The sequence below is a fragment of the Hirundo rustica genome, chromosome 7 (assembly GCF_015227805.2).
Source record: "Hirundo rustica isolate bHirRus1 chromosome 7, bHirRus1.pri.v3, whole genome shotgun sequence".
Lineage (NCBI taxonomy): Eukaryota > Metazoa > Chordata > Aves > Passeriformes > Hirundinidae > Hirundo > Hirundo rustica.
Genome location: NC_053456.1, coordinates 9,472,872 through 9,499,587, shown reverse-complemented (window position 1 = coordinate 9,499,587; position 26,716 = coordinate 9,472,872). Strand labels below are relative to the sequence as shown.

Sequence of the window (26,716 nt, the reverse complement as noted above, 5' to 3'; positions counted from 1 at the left end):
CTTTCTCTACCCAGATCCAAGAGTAAGAATTTCAGCTGGTTTTATAGCCAAAGGAGACCTGCCAACTTCCTCCACACACGTTTAATCTGACCTTGTTTCCTCAGCTCTGTGGAGCGGCCAATGCAACAGCAAGAGCTGCGGTATCCTCGCTCAGCATTTTCATTGCTGCCCGCTCATAAAGGCTGTTTCTGAGCTGTGCTGGACAGAGTGAGGTTCCTGCCTGAGGGGACTGGCTTTGGTGCACCTGCATTCATGCCCAGGCACTCTGCCCTCATCCCCTTCTGCACACATCTCCTGGAAGCCGTGGTGCCTGTGCTGTTTCATTGTACAACTCTACACGTTCCTCAAAGAGCTCCATGCCCCTGCACCACAGCCCAGGAGGGCAGGGGTATGCACAGCCAGAGCAGAGGAGGGACTTTTAGCACTGCTGCTGGCAGTAATCCCACACAACCACTCTGCACAGTGCTGCTTGGAGAAACCTCTGCCTATTTAAAACCATGGTAATGTCAAGACATGCTGTAGTGGTCCCTGAGCACTGAGGTGACAAGCACAGCACGTGAGGTGTCCTCTGACCCCTCCTTGGTTCCTCTGTGCAACAACCAGATATTGCCACTGTCTTTGCATGAAGAGAGATGCAAGGACAGATTTTCTTTCAGGTAAAGGGATAAGATCTAGATTACAAACAGTTCCCTCTCATGGAGCTTCCCCAGGTTTCCAAGTTTTCATCAGCCTGAGAAGCAGATCTGTGCCTATAACAGCACACTGGACCACTTTGTTGCAATGAAAGTGGAAGGAAACGGAGGTGCCCAAAGGAAATTTTTGCAAACCACAGCACTGCAGCAAATCCCCCTCTGCTCAGTAGCTGCTCCTGCTGCCAGGTCACTCCCAAGCTGGGTGGGCAGGGGTCTTGCTGCTCACCATGGCAAGGAGATCCTGAAGCACAGACTGAAGGCAGAAAGTCCCATCATCCAGAGCTTCCCCTTGAGATGGCCACACTGGCCATCTGCCAGCAAAGACACGGCCCCACATCTTCCCTGCCCACACACTTGCAGCATCTCCCTCCCTCCAGACCTTGCCTCAGAGCCCCACCACACAAATCCCTTGGGAAGGCACAAAGTAGAAAAAGCTAGTAGAATGTCACTGATGGGAACACTGCGCAGATGGAGATACCCAACTCCTCCAGAGTTACTGCTCAGCTCATTTAGCAAAAGCCAAACTCTGCCCTGTTTACAGGAAGGTGCTGGCCCTTCCTATGGAAAGCACTGGCGTGGGCAGGGCAGAAGGGCAGAGAAGGCAGAAGGGTGCAGAATCACATGTGCCAGCGCAATTTTCGCCTCCAAATGTGAGTCATAGCCCAAAGCCTGCTGATCTTTCCGATAAATATAACTCTTCCTTCAGGGACACGATTCCAGAGTAAGCTCCTTTTCCCTCCCAATTACAGAAGGTTTATTTTCTTTATTGATGTTTTAAAGACCCCCACAATGCATATAAGGCCATAGGAAGAAATTTTTGGCAACACACATCCTTTACCATGCACCGACATGTTACAGTCCAGCTCAGGAAGCAAGGAGGACTTTTTTTGCTCTGGGAAGCAGGATCCATTCCACTGAAGTTACCCACTGGACAAAAGGCTAAAACTTCATGCCAAAATGTAACTTCTTAAGAACTCAACCCAAAAGTGATTACAGCTCTAATAATGCAAGAGGCAGTTTTCAGTCTACTCAGCCACCGGACAGAAGCCCATCCAATTCACTTTTCTTTGAATATCCCAAGCTGATTTCTTTTTGAATGATTAAGGCCAAGAAACTCCCAAAGAGATCAGAAGGATTAATCAGAGTTTCATTTCCTTGGAAATGTGCTGCACACAAAGAAAAGGCACTGCATTCAAGCAGCAGTTACAAAGTCACTTGAGGGTTGCTGGTGCCGGTCACCTGCCTGCTAAGCTCACCTTTAAATCATGGGCTAAGCATTCCTTTGCAGACAAACTCCCCATGACTCTGACACAATTTCCCACACAAACAATATCAAAACTGCTGTGGCTGCTCAGTTCAGGAAAAGCAGTGAGCACCCACGGTCTCAGTGCTAATATCCAGGCACCAAAAGTATGTGATGCTTCAGAGCATCCGACCAGGGTGCCATGGATGGGCTAGCCGAGCCTGTGCTGATCCCACACCAAAAAAAGCTATAGACCTACAAAAAAAGTCCCCCAAGGAGGCTGGCATGCCAAGGAGCATCTCACACTGCCTCTGCCAGCGGCTTCCAGGCGCTGGAAAATACAGCTCTTCAGCATGCAGTTTCCACTGAGAAACCCAGAGCAGCACTCCGCTCCGCTTAAAGCAAATAACCAAGGAGAATTTCATTTATTTTTATTGGACTGGGATTGCTGAACAAAAATCCCTGCACTGATGCCTACCCCCTCATCTGGTTTTTGATCCTTATGGGCTAAGAAGGATTTTTAAAGCAGGGGTGGGACTAGACCTAAAGCAGAGTAACACATTTCCACAGGGCTGGCGGTGCTATGGATCCTGCCCCTACTCCTACAACCAGCTGCAGTTGCCTTCTGTGCCCCCAAAAAGCAGCTTCTCACTCCATACAGCAAAACTGCCAGAGCTGCCTCAGCACAGCTCTCCAAATACTATTGAAAAAGCTGCAAAGCCTGTACTTCCATGCCTGAATAAATACCTACATTTATACTTTGGGCACTGAATAAAAGCCATTTAATTGCCAAGACACAGTTGCCAGGAGACCCCCCTGGATTCTTCAATTTGTCTAAAACCTCACCAGCTTCTCAGGTGCAGACCTTCTTGGAAGCAAGGAACAGATACAGGTGCAAGGCAAGCATGCCTTAGGGATCAAAAGCCAAAACTTTCTTTCTTAGTATTGCTCTGAAAGGCACCTCAGTGTCTCCCAGATGCCTTGGCTATCCCCACATACCAGTGTCTAGCAAGCACCAATCAAAACCATTCCAAAAGATGCTTTATTTTCCAATCTAGCATTATCTCTTCATTGCATCTTAGCATATAAGATCTGAAACTTACACATAACACTGAGCCATATGAGGCTTGCACTTAGAGAGTAGCAAAGAACCAAAATATTGCAAATGGAAAATGTAATTACGGAAGGCTGATTAATATTCCTGGCATACTATTTTAGCATCAGAATAAAGGATTATTGTCTCTGGCTCTTTCATTGCCTCGAGAATAACATTTACCATATCTTCATCTTTCAGAAAGGAGCCAAACCTGGGCCTGCTCCTAAGTCTCTATTAGCTGTACAAACTTTCCCCATTCCTTGGGTTGGAAATCAGGCCAAAAAATGACTCGAGTGCTACAGAGCCCTTAGGCAGCTCAGGCAGAAGAAATTCTTGCTATGCATTACAGTGTAAAAACATCTAGTCAACATAGGAGGTATTGTTTCTGACACCTCAGAAGGGGAGGAGAAGACCTTGTTTAGACACTGTGGCTTGGAGACAGCAAGGCTGTGCCATGCCGTGACCAGGTCTCCCCTTGAAGCTGAGCACAAAGTCCTTCATGGGCAACATGCTGCATGTCCCCAAGGCAGGGCACTTCCTAAGGTGATAACTACCCTGGAAAAAGCTGGAGCATGCCAGTGAGATGCAATGCGGTGCCACAGCAGAGATGAGGAAACCCACCACAGAAGTCACCAAGGTACCCATATGTGGCTCTTCATGCATGGAGAACAGGGGGTGGAATAGTTCCTCAGTTAACAGAAACTACTGCCTGTTTCTCAGGTTTTCATCCCCATGATGCTCCATTAGTCACTGCAGGCTGAAAAATCTCCATGCCAAGAACATCCTCGTCAGCAAACTGCACTTCAGTGCCACCCCAAATGTCTGCAGCCCTCACCCATCTCAGTGGTGTTGAGCCTCATCACCACAACCCACAGCCGCAGTCCGGGCCATCGCTTAGGGACCACGAGGGAAATTAAGCAACAAGTTCCCATTTTGATTATAGGATCTAACATCCTAATGTTCATCAGCTGCCCTGAAATGTTGCCTTTTTTAACTCTGACCAGACAGACTCTTTGCTGCTCGTGGCTGTGATGAGAGCCAGCTTCCCTGTCCAGAGCAAGGGACTGCCAATGCAGTAATTAATTAACTGTTGTGGCTGCAGAAATTCACTGTCATCACCTGCCACATCATGCCAACAGTCATGCATGTGCACATGCTCACCTTTGCTCACCCTTCCTAGAGGGTGCTCATTCCTGAATTTAGGTGGTACCAGCATTTAAATTAATCTTCGAAATTTAGAAGGGACCAGGTTGTGCATTCAAGAAGGACAGGTAAAGATTTTGGTCCTTACCAACAGTCTGAGACTTGCACAGATACAGAGGAAATATCTTGCAGGTCTCCTGCCTTCCACCAGCACTCCAGAAATGAGCCCTTGTGGTACACACTGAAGTACTGCTGCAGCATCGGGAAATGTTTGCCTGTTTTTGCAATAACATCATGGAAGGGAGTGCAATAACCCACATGATGAATGGTACAACTGAGTCACCATCCTGAGCCATCCCTGCTCTAACCATGGGAGCCACCGCTCCAAAACTGAGGAGCACTTTATATCCAGGCAATTATTGGGAGCAGCAATGTAGCTATGCCAACAACAATATCCGTGGGAAGATGCCCCAATGGGGCAGGTTCAGTCCTGCCAAAACCATGAAGCACACTGAAACCAACCCAGGCAAGGAGAGATCTGTTTGTCCACATGCCTCCTTCCCATTCCTCCGGCAGACCATTCCTACCTCCCAGCTCCCATAATTCAGACCCAGAAGAAAACATGCCCAACCAAAAGGACTATGCAAGGTTGAAGCAAGCACAAAGCAAATTGCAGCAGTAGGGAAAATAGAAAATAGAGCCATTCCTGGTGAGCAGGGAAGCTCAGACTCATGTCAGAGTGGAGCAAACACTTTTATTCATGACAAAGGGATATGGAGCAACTCAACTACTTGTTCCAGAAGGATCTTCAAGCAAGCATCTCCAAAAACCCTAAGGACATGGCGAGCATGGCACCAAGCTAATGACCTCTGCTCCAGTTCTGCTGACAAAGAGGGAGAGAAGGCTATCAGCACCCAGAGATGAGATCAACCCCACACACACTAAAAGGGAAATTATGAGCAGTAGGAACCAGCTTCAACCCTCAATATGGGTCAACTGCTGCAAGATGTGTTTGACACACCCTTGAAAAACACATTGATCTAACATGCAGTGCTAATGAACTCAAGTGTATGTGAATCATAAAGGATTCTGTCGATTCTGTCCCAGGTGCTCAGCACTAAAGATCTAACTGTGTAATGAAATCTCAGCCCTAAATTTGCATTTGCAAAAGCTCCATTTTTATCCTCTTAAACTAGAAAAAGAATTAACCTTTTTTCCTTTGCCTGTTTATCTACAAAAGCACATAAAAACAAAAGCCTCTACTTCTAAAAGCATTTTTCAATTTCTCCAAGAAAAATTTAGTAGCTACTTCCAAGAAATGTCAAACTGAAGCTTGCTCAGGAGCAGAGCAGAAGAAACCTCCAGAAATCAGAGCAACTCACCTTGCACACAGCAGCCTGCAAAATGGCATCGAAGCCGCCCTCTGGAGCATCTCGGTTGCGGGAAACCTTCTGTTTCCGGACCTCTTCGTTGAAACGGTCAACTTTATCCGTCAGGGACAGGAGGTGGCGGAAGCCAAAGGATGGGACACAGCTGGGGAACAGCTTATAACTGTGGGAAGAACAGAGGAGAAGTCAGCTGGGAGGAACCACACCCACAGCCAAGAATCTCCCAGCTCTACCAGGTTGGTCTCCAAAATTCCGTTCAAAGGGTTGGAATACTTTCACAATGCTTCGTATTTTGGGCAATTCAATTTCTGGTTATTTTTCTACAAAACCCTACAGTAGAGTTTATATTGTTTTGTTTCTCCTCAGGGACTTTCAGAAGCTGAAGTTTCCAGACATCCCACCAGGACTTGAACATCTTTCTCCACGTACTGTGTGAGTGGAGACATTGAGCACCAGCCCACCCTGGGCCACGCAGCTCTGCAGTTTCAGCACTCATCAAGTGGTTTCCACACTGGGAAATTGCAGTCAAGGATGTGACCCAGCAATGGAGAGGCTGTGTTCTGGCAGATCCACCCTCCCCAGCAGCCCAGGAGGGCCATGGGAGCCGTGTCCCACACCCGCAGAGCCAGTGGGCTGGTGTCAAAGGGCAGGAGCAACACTGCCAAGAGCTACCTTGCAGTATGGATTTTCACTGTGTCATCCAGTTTTCTTGCCAGTACAAGCCATGCTACACCCACTGCACATCACCAGGCACCTGGCAATTGCCCAGCTCGCGATGGAGTGTTAACCAACACCAGCTCAAGCTGCCTCCCACTCTCCCTGCAAGCTGGTGAGCAAACACCATCTCTGCTTCCCAGGGTGCCACCGGAGCAGAGAGGATGGGCACCCTAAGGCAGAGAAATGATTTGGCAGGCTACCAGGAAACCTTTTTTGTTCTCCATATAAAACCATGAGAAGGCAGTTTTGGTGCTCACCTGGAGAGCTCAGCAAAGAAGCTCCTGTGGCGTGGGAAATCAGTGAGTGTGTGCAGGAGAGAGGGGTGGGAAGGGTTAAGAAGAAATGTGTTTAAAAAGGAGTTGGCCTGGCACTAATTCACTCTTATCTTTAACATATAACCCAGAGTACAATTAAAACCTCTGCTGACACATGACCCACTATGGATAAGTTGCAAGAGGCTTTTTACACAAAGGAGTATTTAAAATTTACCATCACTGAGAACTCAAATCCTTCACAAGTGACTCCAGAGCAGGGGTTTCCATCCACACAGCCACACACACACCTAAGCAGGGGGCAGGTCTCATTGCCCTGGGCTTGGCTGGCAAGCAGATCCCTTTTGATCCCTGTCCAGACTTGCATCATGCTCACATCCAGGTCAAGGCAAGGAGTTTGCCATGTCTGAAACCTCTGCACAGCAGGGTCTCAGCAAGCTGCCCTTTGCCCATCAGGATGCTGAGTCAGGAGCAGAGGTGATGAAGGAAACAAGGGAAACAGGGCAGCACTCCGCCCAGACCTGCAAGTCAGTCACCGCCACAAGGAAGAAGAGGGGAGAGTCTGGACCAGGGGCAAAAAGCGCCCATTGCAGCTCGTGTTTACTTGCAGCTTTTCTTAGATGCTGAAAGGTTTGTTTTGACACCAGAAATAGCCGCGAACAAAACCACGCCTGACAACCCACCTCGCTGCACCAGTGACACAGGGCAGCAGCCAGAGCAGGCTGGGCAAGGAGATTCCATCAGAGAGCAGGGAGCCAGCACCCCTGGTTTGGATGGAGAGGAGACACATGGCAACTGGAAGGGAACACCCACCAGATGAGATGCTGTGGGCAATCCTTCCTAAATGTTTTCTCAAGACCAGGCTGGCTTAATGTAACCCATAGAAAGAAAAACAACCACCTGGGTAAAACCAAAGGAACACACAGAGAGCCTGATCGTGGTGGGAAAAGCTGAGCTGACAGCTCTGGATGTTCTTGATAAAAGGTCATTGGAAGTTTCAGGTATGCCTTGTTACTGAGTTGTCCAGTTCCACCCTCTCCTCCTTTTGCACCCATCTCCTCCTGCATGTTTTACTCGGCAAAAGTCAATTAAATCACACACCAGCCAAACAAAGTCTCCAGGATTTCTCCAGCTGGAGCCCGTCCCCAGCCTGAGGGCAGGTGTCAGAGACTAAGGATGACAGAGATGACACAGGATCCCTCAGAGGCTGTGCCAAATTTCTGGGAGATGCACTATGAAGAGTGTGGTGTGCAATCCCCTTGTGGCAGAGACACCTTCCTGGCTCAGTGTGGTCACTTTCACCTCATGATTAAAGTTTTCAGTGTTAAAATCCATTTGACTTTCCACTCTGGACAGAACTGCTGAAAAGAGAATACAGATAATTTTTGTCTGGTCAACAACCAATGTGCAGTGAGATGCCAACACTTGGTCAGTGCCAAAAGCTGGCCTAGGAACTCACAGCTGATGCAAGCTGTCTTTATCTGCCTCTTAGAGCATGCACAGAGCTTGGCATCCACACATGAGGTGATCTGACAATGTAAGTATCCACAAATGGCTCAAATGAAAGGGTTCTCCTCACTGCCCTAACAGGACTAGGAAGCACCCGCTGATGGACGAGGTGAAGATGGGGACTCCAAAGGTGTCAGTGGTGACACTCTCCCAGCAGGGCACTTGCTGCAGTACCCATCCTTCAGTTCCAACACCCAAACCCATCTAAGCCTGGACACCCTTCCCTGCACCCAATTTCGCTCTGGCATGATCCTCAATTCAATGGGCTTGATCCCGACTCTGATAGTTAAAAGGCAAACAAAAAAAATCTTGCAAAGACACAAGCGAAAAAAAAGGAAATAAAGGGACAAAGGCTCTGATATCACCACAAAGTAAACCACATCATTTGTGTCTTTTGTAACCACCAGTTTGCTTTCCTGCCACAGCAATAAAGATGAAAAAAACTCGCCTGCCACCTTAAAAACACTCTACAAAAACTCATTAATCAGTACTGAAGGCCATCACAAATCTCAGTTCCTCCAAACACTTTTCTTGAAAAGGATTTACATCGCCTTGGTCTCCTTATCTGTAAAATGCAGACCAAAAGGTTTAATTGATTTACTCAATGCCAAACTATGACTCAGAGCTAGGACAGAAATCAGGAATTTCTGGCCCTGGCCCCGGCTCCTTTTCCTTAAAGGCTGTAAAAAAGCCTGCAATGTCTGCATCCTTTTCAGGTACTCAAAAATAGCTTCAGGCTCCCTGGTACGACAATTTTCCATGTCTAGATGCAGAGGTCTCCCAACAGCCACAGCAAAATTAGAAGCTGTCCTATTTTGAATTGCCCAAGTATCACAGTGACAGCCACGGCTGATCATCGTTCCCAAAAGCCAGGGCTGAAGTGTGGTTCATTATTTAAAGCAAAAAGGCACGTGAAAGACACAAGCCTTGCCCCTTCAGGGTGCAGCCACCACTTACCCAATGCAGGGATTGTTTTGGTATCTTGGTGCTGTGTAGGAGAAAGGAGAAATGTTTTTGTCCACGAAAGAGCCAAATCCCAGACGGAAATTGCTCGTGAGCTTTCGCATCTCTTCAGCCAGCTTGGTCCCCAGATTGTGGATATTATCCAGGTCGTCATTCATGGACAGGGAGAGATCCATCAGGTAGTAGAGGTCCACGGGATAGTCCTCCACTTGCCTCACCTGAACTCGGAATGACGTCCGGTCACCTGCACACACACAAAGGTTGGGCACAGTGAAAAGGAAACTCCCAGCACACATAAAAATCCAGATCACACAGTTCTTTCTTTTTTTCCCCCTGCAGAGCAGACAGATCACTTTTCAAAAAAAGAAGGTGAGGGCAATAAGCTTTTCCAAATACACCCCTTAGGAGACTTAGAGGAAAACAGGTATTGACTTTGAGTCCCCTTAAGCTATGTAGCATACTGGCTGGCAAGAAAAAGACATGGAGTGCATGTCTCTATTTTAGCTCTTTGGAGGTATCAGAAAGGGTCTTTCCATCTCATCTGAGAGAACATCTAAGGGAGGGACACATGAAAAACACTGTTGCCCTGTGTGCAGTCCAGGATATTTTCCTAGAGGGAAGGGAAGAAACACCTTTGAAAAGGAGCTTCACCCAAAAACAGAGCTGGAGAAATCAGGGCAAAAGAGAAGTGAAAAAGAAATTTGTTGAGGTCACCATTTGTTGAGGGAAGCACTGAGGCAGAGGTGAAACTTCCTGAAGTGAAGAACACAGGCGAAGGAGATGACAGGGCTGAGTCACAGGCTGTGCAGACGTGAAGAGAAGCAGAGGAAAGCCTGTCCCTGACCTTCTCCTTTGCCCCTCTGGTTTCAATAGAGATGCCCTCTGCAAGGGGTGCTGGGAAAGGCCACCACAGCCAACACCTATACCTCAAAAAAGCTGAGGTGGCTTCAAAGTGAACTCAGCTTCACACCAGATGGACCTTGGTGCAGCCAGACAGCAGGTGGCAAAAATTTGCCTTGCACTTTGCTAAGGGAGGGGTCTAAATAAAACCACAAACCCCAACCTCACAAGCCAGGCTGGTTTGGAGATCCCATATTCCCAGCTTCCACCTTAGCCCCTTTTCCATTTCACTGGGGTCTCAGCCCCAGGGAACTGGATCCTTTCAAAACCAAGCTCCCAGTTCTGCCCTCTCCCAGCCCTTCACAGGCAAGGCCGAACTTGGGCCAGCTGTGGCAGGTTCTGCAGAACATTTGTGGATTCCCCTCTTCTTCCCCAGAAACGGAACTCACATTTTTTAGTATTGTGAAAACATTTCCCTAACCGCTTTATTGTTCTCCTCCTTGTGCACAACAGCACAGCTGCTCCCACTTACTTCCCGCCCAACAGGAGCAAAAGCAGCCCAAAACCTCCACGCTGGCAATGCACAGCACAAGGGGCTCTGCAGCCTGGCTGGCAGAGCCCTGCCCGGCACCTGGGGTCAGGCTGCCCCAAGCTAGAGCTCCTCAAACAACACCTTCCTTCTCTTTCAGCATTTCCCTGCAATCTGCTACAGCCCCACCTGGAAAAGGCAGGGCTGCAGGAGGCACAAACATGCACACGTAGATAGCGCCCAGCTGCAGGAAGCAAGAAGCTCACGCCATAAATATTCCTCCTTACTGTCCCCAGCTTTCTTGTCCAGCAGGAGCAGGACTTTCCTGGCACAGAGCCGGGATGTGGAGCACAGCAGGTACTCCAGGTGAGCCTCACATTGTACCTGGCATGCGTTTTGTGGTGGAACAAAGAACAAAATTCATGTAGCACAAAACCTGTCAGCGCTGATTGCAGGGTAAAAGACTGTGATAGCAAGCTTGACTTTAATTCGGTGCTGCAAATATGTGTTTAAATCTGGGAAAATTCTATCCCATGCCCAGGTTTTTCATTCCTACATATTTTTCCAACTGGAAAAGAGGATGTGTCCTCTGTATTTTGCAACATTTTCATTTCCAAAACACTGTTCTTCCTGCCAGAAAGGTTATTTGGGATGCTGTGATCAAACATGCTTCCCTTAATAGTTACGAATTTATTAGTCCCTGAGAAGCACCAAAACCAACAGGATCCTGTGGCTGGTTCTTCTTTCATTCCTAACTGCACAAACCAATTATGTCAGAGAGAACATCGCTAATGTATGTAGATGTAAGTGCAAAAGAATTTATTATTCTCTATGGACAGTATTACCCTCACACTTCTAGGGATAATCCAGCCCCCTCCTTCCTCATGTACTGTTGCCACCATCCTCTCCTTAGGGCTTTTACTGAAAAGTTTTAAACTCAGAGCTTAATTCAGAATTTTTTCTTGAATACCATCATGCAGAGGCAGTGCAGAAACTGGAAAAAATTATTTTGGTCAATTTAAGAACATAAACTCGACAATCATGCTTATCCAGCTTATTCCTGCTTGATGAGGCTTATGGCTTGATGGGCAACACAGTTTGCATCTATTCATTTTTAAGTCCTTTTACACTATTTCTGTTTCATTTAACTAGGACATACTGCTTTGTAGCTGGACTCAAGATTAAAAAGCAATATTATAAAAACCAAATGCTCAATCCAAAAGCTACCCTGTAAGGACATCAATTTAAGGCCTTTGGAGTTTAGCTGAGGACACAGATTTGGGGATGTGACTTCTGCCACAGGATGATGAGATCAAACTGCCTGGGTGGGAACAGCAAACAATTGACAATCCACTCCCTTCTGCTTCTGCTTAGCAGTCTAAGAATAAAAGATCACCATTGCCACAGACCTCCACATGAATTCATCTTTGAAACAGTGCACCCCTCACGCCCAAAATTAAATCAACATTGTCTCCTTTTTGTCTTGGGTTCACAGGGTGAAACCTGCTCTCTCTAGCTCAAGGATTAATGGATAATTTAAACTGGGCCTGCTAATGCAAGGGTTTAGGAAGTCATCAGCCTGAAGGTGAAGTGTTGCCCAACATCAAAAAGAGAAGAAAAATGAGAGATCCTATTACAAACATCTAGGTTTGTCCCTCCTCCTGCAATGACTCTGATGCTCTGCAAGAGGAGCACAGGGACAGAAGTTGACTGGCTCAGCGTGGGGATTGCTGCAGGATCCTCAGGGTGATTCCTGCAGCTCAGCCCAGACCTGGAGAGCTTCTCCATCACACAGAACTGAGGATGGCCATGAGTAAGGATGGACAGAAGCAGCACGCCTGCCGTGTGCAGCCCAGGGTTTCCAAGAGCACAGATCCCACAGGGAGATGGATCCCAACACCACCATTGACCAGAGCAGTGGACATGGAGTGGGCAAAACCATCGGGGGTTGGGAAAGCAGAATTTGCTGAGCACCGGGCACTGCACATGGAGGTGGAGGTACAGGAGGTGAGATAGGGAAGCTGAGCCAGCCCTTTCTGTCAGGATTTGCCTCAGGAAACAGCAGTAATAACAATTCCCTTTTCCTCCCTCTTCCTAACACAATATTCAGTGGCAGAAGCCATCCATCCACATGTATGTGCAGCAGTGACTGCTCTCGGGTATCTGATTTTAAGGCTTTGAAGCAATTTTTTTAGATTTGACCAATGACAACTGAGGAAGTTAATTGAAAAACATGACAATTTGTAACAAACACAGCTAAAACAAAAACTCCTGCAACAACTGGTAGGCTCTGGGGGAGCACAGGTAGCATAAGCACCAGATCAAACCCCTGTTTTTCTTGGGCAAAATATCAATATTTCTCTTTTCAGTATGCTCATGAGAGCTGTCACAAAACTGTAAGCCTTAGAAACCCACACCAGTTGCTTATAATGAATCAAGCTTTTATATTTGCTTATCTTTGCAATAAAGAGCTTTTTTCCCCTTCTTCAGAAATGTCAGCTGCCAAATTTTTGCAAGAATTCTAAGCCCACATTAAAGCCTTCCCCCACCATGCAAAAACTTTTGATAACAAGCATGCTCAGATGGCTCAGATGAGCCATTCCCTTCTAATTTTTAATTAAAAGGAAGAGATTGAAGAAAACTGATGGCTCAGGAGAATGAAAGAGGGACCTGGCTACAGTCCAAGGCCTGAGTCACAAGTTCAAATCTCTATCTTCTTCCTTGATCCCATAGCTCTTTTGCATACTGACAGAAAACAGATATGTGGGTTTGTTTCCAATTTATAGAAGGAGCTGTCTCAGTTTAGAATCATGCCCTGTCAGCTTAGTGGAGGAACCAAAGTTATTTTAACTCCTTCCATGCAGCGATTCCCTTTTTAAGCCGAGCAGGTTCCTTTTACACACATGCAGGTGTTAAGACCATTATTGGTAGCAGTTGTGGGCGGGCTTTGACCGACTTTGCCCAGCAGCAGCGGACACGTGCCCCAGCCCCAAACCCGTTTGTGATGCACTCCAAAGTTCACAGCTATGCGGGGGGCCAGCAGTCACCTGCTTTCGTGGGCTCCAGGGCCATGAGCTACAGCGTGCTCTTGTCCTGTCCTGGCCACCCTTTCTCCCTTGTCCACACCCCACAGAGCCGCTGGGGACTCACCAGGACGAAGATTCAAGGCGACCTTCTGAGGCGTGATCTGCGTGACGTCCAGGTGGGTCTGGCCGGAGCCCTTGGTGCTCAGAGGGACGTCCTGCACCACGCTGATGCTGCTGCTGGGGTTCTCGATGGCCCCGGCACAGCCGTTTGCCATCAGGTTCTGCAGGAAGTCGCAGCGGGACGCGATGGACTTTGTGCTGCCGAAATCCTGGGGGGTGAAGGAGGGACCAAAAGGAAGTGGAGGGGAATACGTCAATCCCACAGCAGGGGCTTTGTTTTGACATGCTGCTATCTAACAACTAGGCGATGACAGGGAGAAGCTGGTGTCCTTCATGATGGCTGTACTCAGAAGGAGCCTTGAGCCTTTCAAAAGCATCAACCAAAAAAGGAAATTCTGTGAGGATTTGAATTTGCTCGCAGAGCACTGAAACAGAAACCTAAGCCTGTGTTTTCAGCCCAGCCACAGCAGCAGCACCTGTTCCCAGCCCTTGCCACAAGAGAGCAAGGCAAAGCACTCGATTTGCTGCAGGGACAGCCCATTGCCATCCCTATTATTTTATGCACATGCATTGTCTCAAAGGAGCTGTGCAAAAAACAGAAGAAAGGACAAGAGGGTGGCACTGAGGGAAGCAGGACAAACCCACCAACCCAGAGAGGGCCAAATAAAGATATGAAGCTGAAGACAGGTGGGACACTACACATCCCCACACAAGAACTGCGTGGAGAATAAGGGAGGTGGGATAACCTTCACGGGAGCTGGTGAAAACGCACTCCGTGCCCACCACAGGCAGTTAGGCACAGGCAGCAAGGTGAGGGCAGTGGCCCACTCCCAAAGGATGGCCAGGAGTCTCCCAACACCCATCCCAGAGCTCCAGCCCTGGGATGCTGCGAGCCCCGTGCGTGGTGCACAAAGCAGCCTTGTGCAGGGCAGCACTCAGGAACAGCCGGGAACACAATGCACCCTTTTGCAAAGAGCCTGTTTGTTAGAATGCCTTTTTTTTTTTTTAACTCCCCAAAAGTGCCAAAGGGAACAAGTCACATGCCCAAAACTTGCTGGATTTTCAACAGTCGATTCCTACTTATTTCTGCACTACAACAATAGAGACACCCCTCTTCAGCTCCAGGGCTGAGGGACTAATATGACACGAAATAATGCAGAGAAGATGCTTGCAGCCATGCCAGCCCCTCCTTCAGCTGTTCAGCCAAAACCAGTGTGGGGCTGAATAAACCTCACTTATTGCCGAAACTCCAGCATGGCAGAGGACATCAAGGAGGGGGAGGCTCCTGACAGATCCTCATGGGGTGATCTCCAGGGGTCCCTCAAGGACAAGCTTGGATACAGGGCCCTGGGACAAAGACACAGGCTTCCAGCTGCATTTTTCTCACTACAAGGTCCCAATGCTATTTGAAAAATGAGAGATTTGCATTCCAGCATCCAGCAGCAGGGTCCAGCCAAGAAACCGACGACGGCGCATCAGATGGATACGAACACAAATTTCTTGGAACGCGTCGTGTAAACAGATGAACTTCCAAAAAAGGAGGACTGGGACTATTTAAATCATCTCCAGCCTGACAAAATAAAAATCAGAACCCCTCACATAACCAAAAACAACGCCCAGCCTTTCAGAGCCGTGCACTTTAGGCAGCCTTGGAGAAAAGTTTCTCTGGGATGTGCTTTTACCTGAAATCAACAAAAAGCAGGTGGGGCCCAGCTGTGCTCCTGGGCTTTTCCACCCATCAGCAGGGCACCCAGGGGGAGATGCTCTCCTACTCTCCCAGCACCCAGACCACAGCTCCAGGTGAACACCTCTGCAGGCTCATTTCTGCTGCCACCTATTAGAAAGGACACTTTAAAAAAAAGCGTTGCAAAAAGCAATAAAAGCAGCCCAGGAGTGCAGCTGGGAACTTTTAGTTACTCTCAAGTAATTAACATTGGAGAGAAGCATCCAAATAGGACAATATTTAGGGCTGCTTACATAACTGCAGCTTCTATCAGGTGTTTCCAAGCCTTCCCAGGTCTGCTCCAAAGACTCCAAAGGAAGTCCAGGAGGTCAGGGAAAAGCCCCTACACAACTCTTAGGGCAGCAGCACCTTTGTGCTCCTCCAGTCCCCAGGTCCCCCTTGCTTGATCCAGCTATTTTCTCTAAACTTTCTTCTAAGATGGGTCCAGAGGACTTGCCAAAGGGCAGCAATTGCTAACCTGCAGCTCCAATCAAATACAGCTATTTTCCTGTTCTGTGAAAAGCCCTATTACCTGAGGTGGAAGAAAATACCCACCCTCAGGGGTGCAAATGCCCGAGGGAAGGATGGTGCAGCTCAGCACTCGGAGGTGCAGGACTGACCCCTACTTCATCTTGATTTCTTACCCAGGCAGAGCAACACTGAGCAGGGAGGTGACAGTGGCCTTGGGAAAGTCCCAGCAATCACCACTGCACCCTGCAAACAAACACCCAAGCTGCACCCACAGGTCAAAACCCGAAACCAAAACCGGGGCCACCAGGTACCGTCCAACTCTAGTGCAAGGTTTTCTGTGACAGAGAAAATCAAGGCTCATGGAGGTTCAGTAAAGGGAAAAAGGACGAGCAGACCTGGGGAATAAAGGGCATTGCACAGGTCCAGACAGCTCATGAGAAACCACACCAAAAGGCAGCCACCGAGGAGCACTCTGGAAGATCCCCCAGCCCCTGTCAGTAACTCTGGCTGCTCCTGGCCTCGGTGCTAACAAGCTCACAAAGGCAAATGCACACAAGCAGACAGAATGAATGGAGACAACAGCGTGACAATTACATGCTCATCAGTTTGACAGTTTTAAGACAAATTGCTTGGTTCATGCTATAAAAATGGAGAATAGCACTCACTGTATCTAATATCTAATTCCTGACTGGGCATGTCCCTGCCATTCAGCCCAGCCTGTTCTCTTTTGCTGAAGGTCTCAATCATTTTTGGCTTTAGTCAATCCAGTGCTTCATTAATTCCATCTGAAACAGGCCTGCTTTCCCCATCAAAAAAAATTTAAAAACTTGACATGTTCCCTTTAGGAACATCCTTGATTTTCTTTCCTCATTCTCTAGGCATACATTTCTGAGATGGGAGAGGATGGGCTAAAAGCATCTGCTGGAAAACAGAGGGGGTCATTGGGAAAATTTCAGTTCATTTACTCCAAAAGGACATTTCAGTTTAATTAATGTGTATCTCTGGTTTCCATGTACACACATAAATGCCTCCACATAGGTAAGGGACAGATGAACACAGTTCATCCACCTAACAAACACATCTAACAAACAAGAGGAGCCTCTGCACACTGCTCCCCAAAGCAGCAAAAAAGGAAATGTAATGGTGAAAATTCCCCCCATTCTGGTACTCCCGAATGTTCTTTTGAAGAGCTTTGCTCCCCACAATCATCCCAGCAAGGTTTATCACAATCACAATCCCCACCTGTCTATCACACCTGCCCTGGCAGCTCAGAGGACACCACTGAAGCCACTTCCAGAGCTGCCTGTGCTCCCCAGCAAACCCAAGTCCTGCTCAACCTAGGTAACCTGGTGCCACTGCAAAAAATTCAACAAGCATCCTCCGGTCCCACACATGGAAACCAGGCTGCCAGAGAGATACAGCAACCCCAGTGTGCCATTTCCAGTCAGAATATTTTACCAGGACCACGCCAGCAATTTCTCATTTCCAGCTTCTCCTAGGCCTTGCAGATTCCTCAGTTCCAGCAGGGATGGAAAGGCTACAGCAGTCTCCATCACCCCAAGAGTCATTCTCCCTCAGAGAGCCCTGCTTCAAGGCATGCTTAGGTGATGGTTACGTCACGTATTCACATCCCCTCTTCTAAGTGCCACTGAAATCACCACTTTGAGGCCAGCTTTTCAAGGTATTCTTCCACGAGCCAACAGAACCGATGTCTGCTCCCAAATTTCCAAGAGCCCAAAGACTTGTGGTTAGCTCAGCAGCCCCTGGAAGCTCTAGGGCTGCTGCACACCTGAAGCTGCCATCGTCATCATCAGCTTTGGGTGTGAACAGAGATGCTGAACAGGAGCAGAAGTGAAAAGAAGTCCAACCAAGCCAGGGGACGTGATGTATCGTGTACCAACAGGTTAGGAGGTGGCAGGCATAAAGTGAGAGCACCTTGACTGCTCTGCTGTAAAATCTGTCTGTACAGACTCTCCCCTACCCTCACAATTCAAGGCAATGTAAATTCAAGGGACCTTATCCCTCCTGGGAAACTGGTATGATGGGACCACCAAGTGAAATTATGCCCCAAATATATCCCCAAAAGAGATACAAGAAGGTATAAGTATACAGGAAAATCAATTGCATATATAACTACATAATGCAATCACATATATATCTATACACTGTGTATATAGAAATATATATAAACCACATAACAGACATCTCTAAACATACTGTATACATTATATATAGAATTACACTACATGTACTGATAGACTTCTACTATATATATTTCCTGACAAAATTATTAATTGTTGCTTACAAGGCCAACGAAATCTGGCCCAATTTTGCTCCCAAACCTGTAAAGTAAATGCAAAGGAAGTACAAAGTACACACAAATCAGCTGACTGAGGTTCTACCACAACACAGCTGCTGTCTGTGGAACTCATTCCAATATCTTAACCTGCTATTAAAAGAGCAGCAGAGCTATAAAATTTGTCTGGCATATATACACCCAGGCAAGACAGATAGCAATTGGCATACATAGATATGGCAAATATAGATAGCTAATGAAAAAATGCTAAGGAAAACACATTAGGAGCTATTTAATAAAGGTAATAAACCTGACTAGGCTGCAGCAGAGGGAGGGGGAATAAGGTGGTGAAATGACTATGAAAAGAAGGTGGATATTGTGGTTTATATTATTACTTTAAAACTTTCTGAAGTTGAAAAACTCCAGGTATCTTTTGAAATCCCATTACCTCACCCGATGAGCTCAGCTAAAGTGCAATAATTAGTTTCAAAGAGTACATTCTAAAAAAATATATAAAAACCCCACAGAATTAGAATAAGAACTTTCTAAGTTTTAGCATGTAGCATGTAAAGGGAACGGCAGCTTTTAAACACGTAGCTCTTGGAACAAAACACCTTGAACTGTATATTTTTAAATAGCTGCTGCAGGCTAAAGGTCAGGAAGTATTACAGGACTTCCCTGTAAACACCCATCTTCCTCCTTGGCCTCTCCATTCCCGTTAGGAATTTTCTTTTTCTTTGGTAACGATCCTGTTTGCTTGATAAGAGTCAGGCTGCCAGTCCCATTAGTACAGTTAGTGGTCACAGCGACCACCAGATAAACATTTCCACTAGCAGCATTCTGCAGAAAGTTGCCTTCTGATGCCAAGTTAAAAAAAAAAAAAAAAAAAAAAAAAAAAGCCACACACACAAAAAACCCCCCAAACCAACAAAAAAAAGCACCAGCTATTGGGTACCCATAGCTTAACAGCCAGCATTCCTGGATCCAATCTCACCACCACAGATTGGCTGGCTGGAAGAGGAGCTCTTACAGCTGTTTACAAGATGTCTCAGAAGCAAGATCTATTGCTTTATACCCTTTCCCTTCTGCACACCAATCGCCTTGCTGGAAAAAACAACCCGTGAAAGCTGTTACACTGTCAGGCAGCGTGGTGTTTGCAGCATTACCAGGTTTCCCCTGGAGAGCTGCAACTGTGCTTACCAGTGAAAAATCCAGTGAACAGACCTGGAGAGCCAATGGCTCGGGCACCCTGCAAGACCCAGCCAAACCAGAGGGACTGGAAGCCACCTTCACCCCACATCCATCTCCATCCCCAACCCCATCCTCTGTCCTGGAGCTGGCAGCTGCCCCAGGCAGGCCTGGCAGGAGGAGGGATGGGAGCAGCAGAGGGGACAGAGCCTGCACCCTCAGCTCAGCAACACCAGCTGCAGCTGGAAGATGAAGTGAGCGCTCAAAAGGGGACAGGGATGGCCACATTAGAGGATTAGGGGTCAGCAGGGAACAGAACAGCATCGCCACTGGCCATGCCCATTGAGAGGTTCAAGATCATCCACTGCTCTGGGGTCCTCACATCCCAAAACTGGTTCCTGACACAGCAGCTGTGCCAGCCTGTTTTTCAGATTTTTCTGTGCATGTGAAAGCATCCATACTCCTCTCCTGAACACTTAGGACAGGTACTAAGCAGACATTTTATGGTCTTTCACACACCTTATTCTCTAGAAATGTAAGTCCACTTGCTAAGACATATATTGGATTATATATATATAGATCTAAACTCATGAGCAGCCCCTAGGGAGCAGGGGGAGGTATTTGCAATTCCTCACAAACAGGGAGGCACAGTTGAATTATGAGTGAGCAGCTTCAGCATCAACACAAGGATGTATCTTCCCTCTGAAGTGCTCAAGGACTCTGTGCAAGTCACGGCACCGACGCCAGAAGCACTGGTCACCCCCTCCAAAATGACACAATGGATTCAGAAAAGAGAATTATCATTGTTACAAACCAAGAGCCCACGCCAGGCCACACGACGAGGGACACGTAGCAGGACACTAGCCAGGGGCTTGGGGCTTTTTAGGGAGAGAGCTTTGGAGCAAGGCTCCCTGCAACACAGAGCCCATGCAGGAACCCAGCATCCACCGAAAACAAGAAGGTAATTGAAGGGACAGAAGGAACAGTGCTGCTCTGTTGAGGGTGTGTGGGGGCCAGGGGGGTCAAAGACTCACTTCCTATGATGTCAAAGAGCTGAGGAGTCACATACACCCAAAATATACTCGGCATGGAGCATCCTCTGCCCTCACTCACCCCTTGTGGCACGAGTCAGGAGCAGGCAAGGTGAGAAAAGCATTCCCTTCCAGCACCACAAAAAGCATGAAGGACAAAGGAGGTGTGCCCACCTACCTCCTTGGAGCACCAGGCACACTTGGGATGGATGAGGAGACATTCTTCACAGGACGTGGCGCTTCCACTGGTGCACAGATTGAGACCTTCAGCAAGAGAGAACAGGATGAGCTGAATGGTTATTCCACTCCAAAACAGTGTTTAGGGGAGTTCTGAGACCTTCTTAATGCTAAACACACTATAAATTCCAACTAGAGCAAATAATCTGCCAGGAGCCTAAAAGGCAGGAGAAGCTATAAATCCCTCTTCACCTATAAGGAGGCCTTGTTTTCTTTTCCTTCCCTAAGGTAAATGAAAAGGACAGAAACTTGCTTTGGGGTGCTGAGGACCTCTAAAATATGACTGAATATGGTGATTTTTCATTACTATTTTTCAATGGTGTTTGGTTAATCAATTGCCTAATTGAACACTCCCACTGCTGTGGATAGAAGGCAATATCTGTTTGACCAGTCAGAAACATGGAGCTAGCTGTCCAAAAGCCCCTGAGATGCTGACTTCTAAAGTCACATCTTTAGGCATATCATCTCATTTTTTCTAGCTGAATATATACGGGGGCCTCTCCCCATAATTCTCATACTGAAGCACTCTTGAAACATACTCATCTCCCCTTCCCACACAGGTGATTCTCACAGAGGACGCGTGATACAGTAAATTACTTTTATTTTACTACAAGAGCCATTTCCACAGGATATCCAGGTTAAGCCTTGCAGTGTGTTTGCACTGGGCCACATCCAAGGCAGCAGGGGTGGAAGACACCGAGGGCTCTCCCTGCCTGTGATCCCAGCAGGGGCATCAGCCAGGCTGATGCTTTTTGCTCCTGCATTGCTGGTATCCAGCAGCACAAGCGGTCCCGAGCGGATTACGCTCGCAAAATCCACAATTTGCCCTTTGGGCTTTAAAAATGAAGCGTAACCACACAAGTAAAGCTGAAGTAGACATCAATGGTATGGGCTTTGAATGCAGCAGCTTGTTCAAGCATGCCTGTGGCTATGAATGTGCCCTTCGATGCCACTGATGGCCCAGCTCCCCCGGGTGCAGCTATTAACTTCCGCTGTCAATAAATGATTAAAGAAATCTTCAACCGAGGTTTCAGCACAGAGGCTGCACACTCCAAATGAAACGCCTCAGGCTTGGACTCCCAGTCTGCTATTTTTTCCAACCCAAATGTCAATAAAAGCATTGTCAGGCCTCTATTTCCAGCCAGTTGCATCTGCAGATACCAGCGCACCGCGCTGCTACTGGGCGTGATCTGCACATTCCGCAGACTTGCCAATAGCTGCTGAAGAGTCCTACGAAGTTTTCTCCTGACCCAAGAACCTTTTGCCATGAGAGCTTTGGAAGAAGGATTTTTTGCTGTATCCCATGTGAATATTGCACCAAGAAATGGAAAGCTGTGGCTGCCTGGGTCGCTCCCATAAGGAGCTGAGCTGTGAGCACAGGAAGCAGTGAATCAAACTGGACAGCTGGAGGAAAACCTAGCGTGCCCTGGACTAAAAACAAAAAGAGCATAAGGAGGTCCTGTCAGTCATTCTCAGGCATTGCAGAGGCCTGACCGTGCCAGAACCCTGCACCTCTGCTGCCCACAAGGTGGTTAACTCTAACCCCAGAGAGCCAAGCCCTGCACTCTCTCTGTGGCTCTCATTCAGACAGGCTCCTTGGGCTCATTCATACCAAACAAGAGCCTTCTTAAGAGTGTGGGTTTTTTTTTTTTTCTTCTGGCTGTTACCACATCCCCAGGCATTTCATTCCTTGTTCGCATTCAGAAGTTATATTCCAGCTCCTGGACATCGCTAGAGCTCAAAACATAAATAGGTAGTATAAAGCAAAATGTAACTTGTTCAACTGAGTTAAAATTTAGACAGCAATTAACACTTGCATTTGCAAACCCTACAACATGGCCCAAAGCCTCCCCTTGTGAGCTGCTGCTCTGGCAGCTGTGCACAGGGTAACCCAGAAAAATAAAGGGCTTTATGTAGCAAATACTTTCATTCGTACCCTGGCTACCCAGGCCTGGCTCTCCCACAGATTCACTTGCCAATCTGCATGGAAATATTTACTTCCATTCCTGACTGCTGGATTTTTGAGGGTTTACTTAGTCACAGTAATAGCTGAATGAAAACCAAGGTCTCCTCCTTCCACTGTGTGCCATGACCAAAGCAGCCCACGCTCCTGTGGCCAGCCATGGGGTGACATTCCTCATGGTGGCAGCTTTTGAAGTTTCCAAGTATGCTTTTCTTTCCACTCTGTAGCAACACTAAACCATTTCCAGCATTGTTGTGAAAACAGAGCTTTGTGAAGCCCTCCAATTTTAGACTGAAACCTGAGCTTTATAAGTTGGAGTAGAAACACACAGGATTTTCCAGATGCAAGACTTTGCTGTGCTTGATTCAGAGCAGTCTTTCCTGAACCAGGCAGAACAAGGACTTGATGATGCTCATGCCAGTCCAGACCCTTGCATATGCTGGGGCAAGTCACCCAATGACACTGCAAGGGACTCAATCTGCTCTTTGGACTATCATACATTTAACGAAACCACTCCTGAAAAATCAGCTAAACTTCTTATAATGGGGGAAATTCCATCCAGGATTTAGCCTGGATTACTCTGAAGGTAAATAATCCACCCCCATGGTCTGCTGCACTGCACAGCCCACAGACAGTCCTTCATAATGATGCCACTGAGTCCTGAGCCCTGCACCCTATTTATTTTGCACAGTAGTGCCCAGCAAGCACAAAGAACAACTCCAAATTACATCCTGCCCTTGGACTGAGCTGCAGGAGAGCCAAAAAAAGTAGATGGTATATCCCACTAGACAGCAGAGATTTTAGTACATCAAACTACAGATGGAGAGCAAGATAGGAAACTCTGATGAAAGGTACTCAGCAAATCTACTTATAAAGATGCTCCAGGCAATCAGACCTCATTTTAAACCTGTTCTGCAAGAAATCCTAGTTTGGGCAGCTCCTCAAACGGAGGTGAATGTACTGGCTTGCTCAGGGAAGACAGAGGGAGGGAAAAAAAAAAAAAAAAAAAAAAAAAACCAAACGTGATGCACTTTGTACAGCTAAGCATGCAAAAAGAGCATTTCATCTGTGCTTGCAATAACCATTCGAAGAGGCTTGTCCCTGAGACAGTCTGCTGCAACACTGAACCATCAATTTCATGGATCAGGCACACAAAAATAAACAGTTAAGAAAACCTCTTCTGAGCTTTTGCAGTTATGTGCCACAGCACTCTGTGAGATGAGCCTCCTCTTAAGATCACTCATTACAATATCAAGCACTGAGAGCAACTACTGGAATGGTGGACTTAGGCGTTTTGTGGGCTTCCTCCTTATAAAGAAGTTTCCCCAAGTGCTCAGAGAGGAGGAAAACCCTATTTCCAGTAATGCTGGAGCAGAGTTACAGACTGCACTGCAGTTCAGTGTGTGTGTGTGGAAGCCGAGAGCATCCCCGCAGGGGACAAGGACCTCTCTCTCTCTGGGCGCCTCGCAGACGAGGGGGGACGATACAAGGTGAGAGAGTGAAGACGGGTCACCGGCAGCGCGACAGGCTGTGTGCGGCTTTCTGCTTCTCCTCATCCCATCGATTATCACACAGCGCTCAGGCAAACATCCCGGGGAAGCGCTTAACCGCGAACAGCAGCGGCTGCAGCCGCTTCCATTAGGAATATATGTACGGAGCGAGGCTATAAACAGCAGCTCCACGCTTTTTAAGGCGAAGGTGTAACACCCCGCGGATGCGGTGCGTGGCCCCGGTTGCGGGCGGCGGGGACCCGCGCTCGGGCAGCGCTGCGGGGAGGGGGCCGGGGCCGGCGGGGATGCGCGGGGAGCCCCGGCAGTGGCCACCCCCGGGCCCGGGGACAGCGGGGACCCGCGTCCCGCCGGCTGCGGGCGCACGGCAAAGCGGGGGCCGGGGGGTGGCACCGGGAAGGGGGACGAGAGGAGGAGAGAACCCGGACGGTAACGGAGAGCAGCGAGGCGGGTCTGGGGGACAAGCCGCCTTCCGGAGCGGCGTTCGCAGGGCCCGGGGCGGCGGGAGCGGGGCGGCCCTTACCTCTGCCGGGCTGCAGCGGGGCGGCCAGGAGGAGGAGGCGGAGGAGGAGGAGCGGGGGGGGCCGGCGGGCGGCGGCGGGGGCCGGCAGCCCCCCTCGGCGGGGCATGGTGCGGCGGCCGGGGCGGCCGGGCTGCCCTTCCCGGCCGGGCCCTCCCCGCCGCCTTTTGTGCGGCCGCGGCGGCGGCGGCGGGAGGAGGAGGCGGGGGCGGCGCCGCGGAGCTGCCCGGGGGCGGCGGGACGGGACGGGACGGGACGGAGCGGAGCGGGATGGGATGGGATGGGATGGGGCGGCGTGCGGGTCCCGCCGTCCGTGTGCCTGTGTGCCTCTCCGTGGGTCTGTCCGTGTGTCTGTCCCGCTGCCGAGGGTGCGCTGCCGCCTCCCCGCCCCGTGCAGGGAGGCGTAGCCCCGTCCGCTGCGGGCCCGGAGCGCGACCCGGGGGCACGGCCGGGCCCACGGACACGGGACAGGGACACGGACACGGGACACGGACACGGGACACGGACAAGGACAGGCTGCCCCTGCAGATGCACGTGTCGCCGCTGGGACAGCCACGGCCAGACACGCAGGGCGTGCGCAGACACACGGACACGGACGGACCCACAGGCACACGAGGAATGCGCGCTCTCGCTCACAGCAGGGCTTGCACTCATTCCCCACGGGTCAGTGCCTGCTCTTACGCGGCATTTTTCCTGCTTCGGGGATTTTCTCCGTGCAAACAGACCGTGTCCACTTACTGAAGGCTCACTGAGCCAGGGCACCCGGGCAGCGCCTGCGCTCGCTGTCTGACGGCTTTTTGGCACGGTCCGCGCCCCCGCCGCCCGGACATCAACACTTCAGATCGAAAGGAACATCGGGTTTATCATCGTGTTTGGGTTGCTGGAGAGTTTTCTGAGTTTTTCTGCTTTTGAAATAAATCATAAATCGTCCCCAGAGCTGATAATTGACTTTAAAAGCAGTTTATAGTAACAGGTAACTTACCCGTGACCTGCAGACCTACATGGCACCCCCATGTCTACTAGATCTCACCATCAGATTTTGCTTAAAACACTTGTGTTGCTGTTCTCAGACTGAAGTGATTAACTGTAATACCACCTGCCAAAACTTCCCCTTACTTGCACTGATTTCCAACGCTGCTTCCACAAACCTTGCTGATTTCTTCAACCCCTTCATCCCCCCCCCGGGAGCAACCAGGTTTGGGTTTGAAGTGACTATTTGTTCTTTTAGGGAGTACACACCTACAAAAGTTGTAACATTTTAACTGTTCTTGTACTGCTAAATCAAACCTAGTCCTGGTGTGCCTGTAGGAGCATCACAACCATACTGCTTGCAGCCAGTGCAAAAATATCACTGAATGCCCCATCAAAACCTCTGCCATGGTCGGAGTGTGATATGTGGCACAGGCAGTAACCTACAAGCTGCTCTCGAGCTGTTGGCTGTGCGTGAGGAAGGGGACAGCACCAGCTCTCCTGGTTATCCCAAATACATAAAGGTGCATGCTGTCACCCTTTATTAATAATAAAATTAATAATGGCCATGCTGGGACTGACCTGGACATGCAAGATGTGGTGTATGGGGACTTCAAAGCAGGTTGTTCCTCTGTGGAATATTTTTATTATTCCTGTGGGGGAAAAAAAAAAAGAAAATAAAATAAGAAAGTGAAATGCAGATCCTGCACTTGCAAGAGCCAAAGTACTCGGTATGAGCGTTACTGCCCAGAGAAGCCTTGTGTAGACCTAGAAGTCCCTTCTTGGATCTTCTGGCCATGTACCCCAAGACACAACTACAACTACAAATACCCATGGATAGACTCATGTTTGAGAGCTTTAGACTATTCCTGGTTGTAGGAGCAGGGAGATGCTCATCCTTTGTCCGTGTGTCCTGCCATGCTGCCCCGGGAGCACTGGGTGAAGGAGCAGATGCACGGGGGCAAGTGGTGAATGAGCAAGGGGGAAAAGCAAAAGCAGGGGCATGGGGTAAAGAAACTCCTTGGTGAGAAGGAAACCACTTTTTGAGACTCTACTGTGGCATCTCAAGGAGCAGAGAAGAGGACTTGAGGAAGCAGGCAGTACTTTCTGAAGGAATGTATTGCAGCAGGAGCAGAGCCAGGCGAGGCGTAGGAGCTCCCCAGGCACTGGTTATATTTAGCTGGGCTCAGCTGAGGCCGAGCTCTCTCTCTCTGCAGGCGCCTGTGGCACTGGCACAAGCACCTGGTGCTCGCCGTGCCCAGGCTGTCCTCA

At 48.7% G+C, this 26,716-nt stretch overlaps 1 protein-coding gene across 1 annotated transcript in view; it reads right to left on the bottom strand.

Moving 5' to 3' along the window:
• The window catches only part of ITGB5 (integrin subunit beta 5), a 57,321-nt gene extending 32,653 nt beyond the window's left edge, over positions 1-24,668 (bottom strand). The window contains exons 1-5 of the mRNA XM_040069489.2: positions 24,479-24,668; positions 20,426-20,511; positions 13,543-13,747; positions 9,018-9,267; positions 5,557-5,725 (exon numbers count right to left, since the gene is read on the bottom strand). Of these exons, the coding sequence (XP_039925423.1) occupies positions 5,557-5,725; positions 9,018-9,267; positions 13,543-13,747; positions 20,426-20,511; positions 24,479-24,584 (816 nt within the window). The 5' untranslated portion in view covers positions 24,585-24,668. The remainder of the gene's footprint in view (positions 1-5,556; positions 5,726-9,017; positions 9,268-13,542; positions 13,748-20,425; positions 20,512-24,478) is intronic.
• Positions 24,669-26,716: the final 2,048 nt, after the last annotated feature.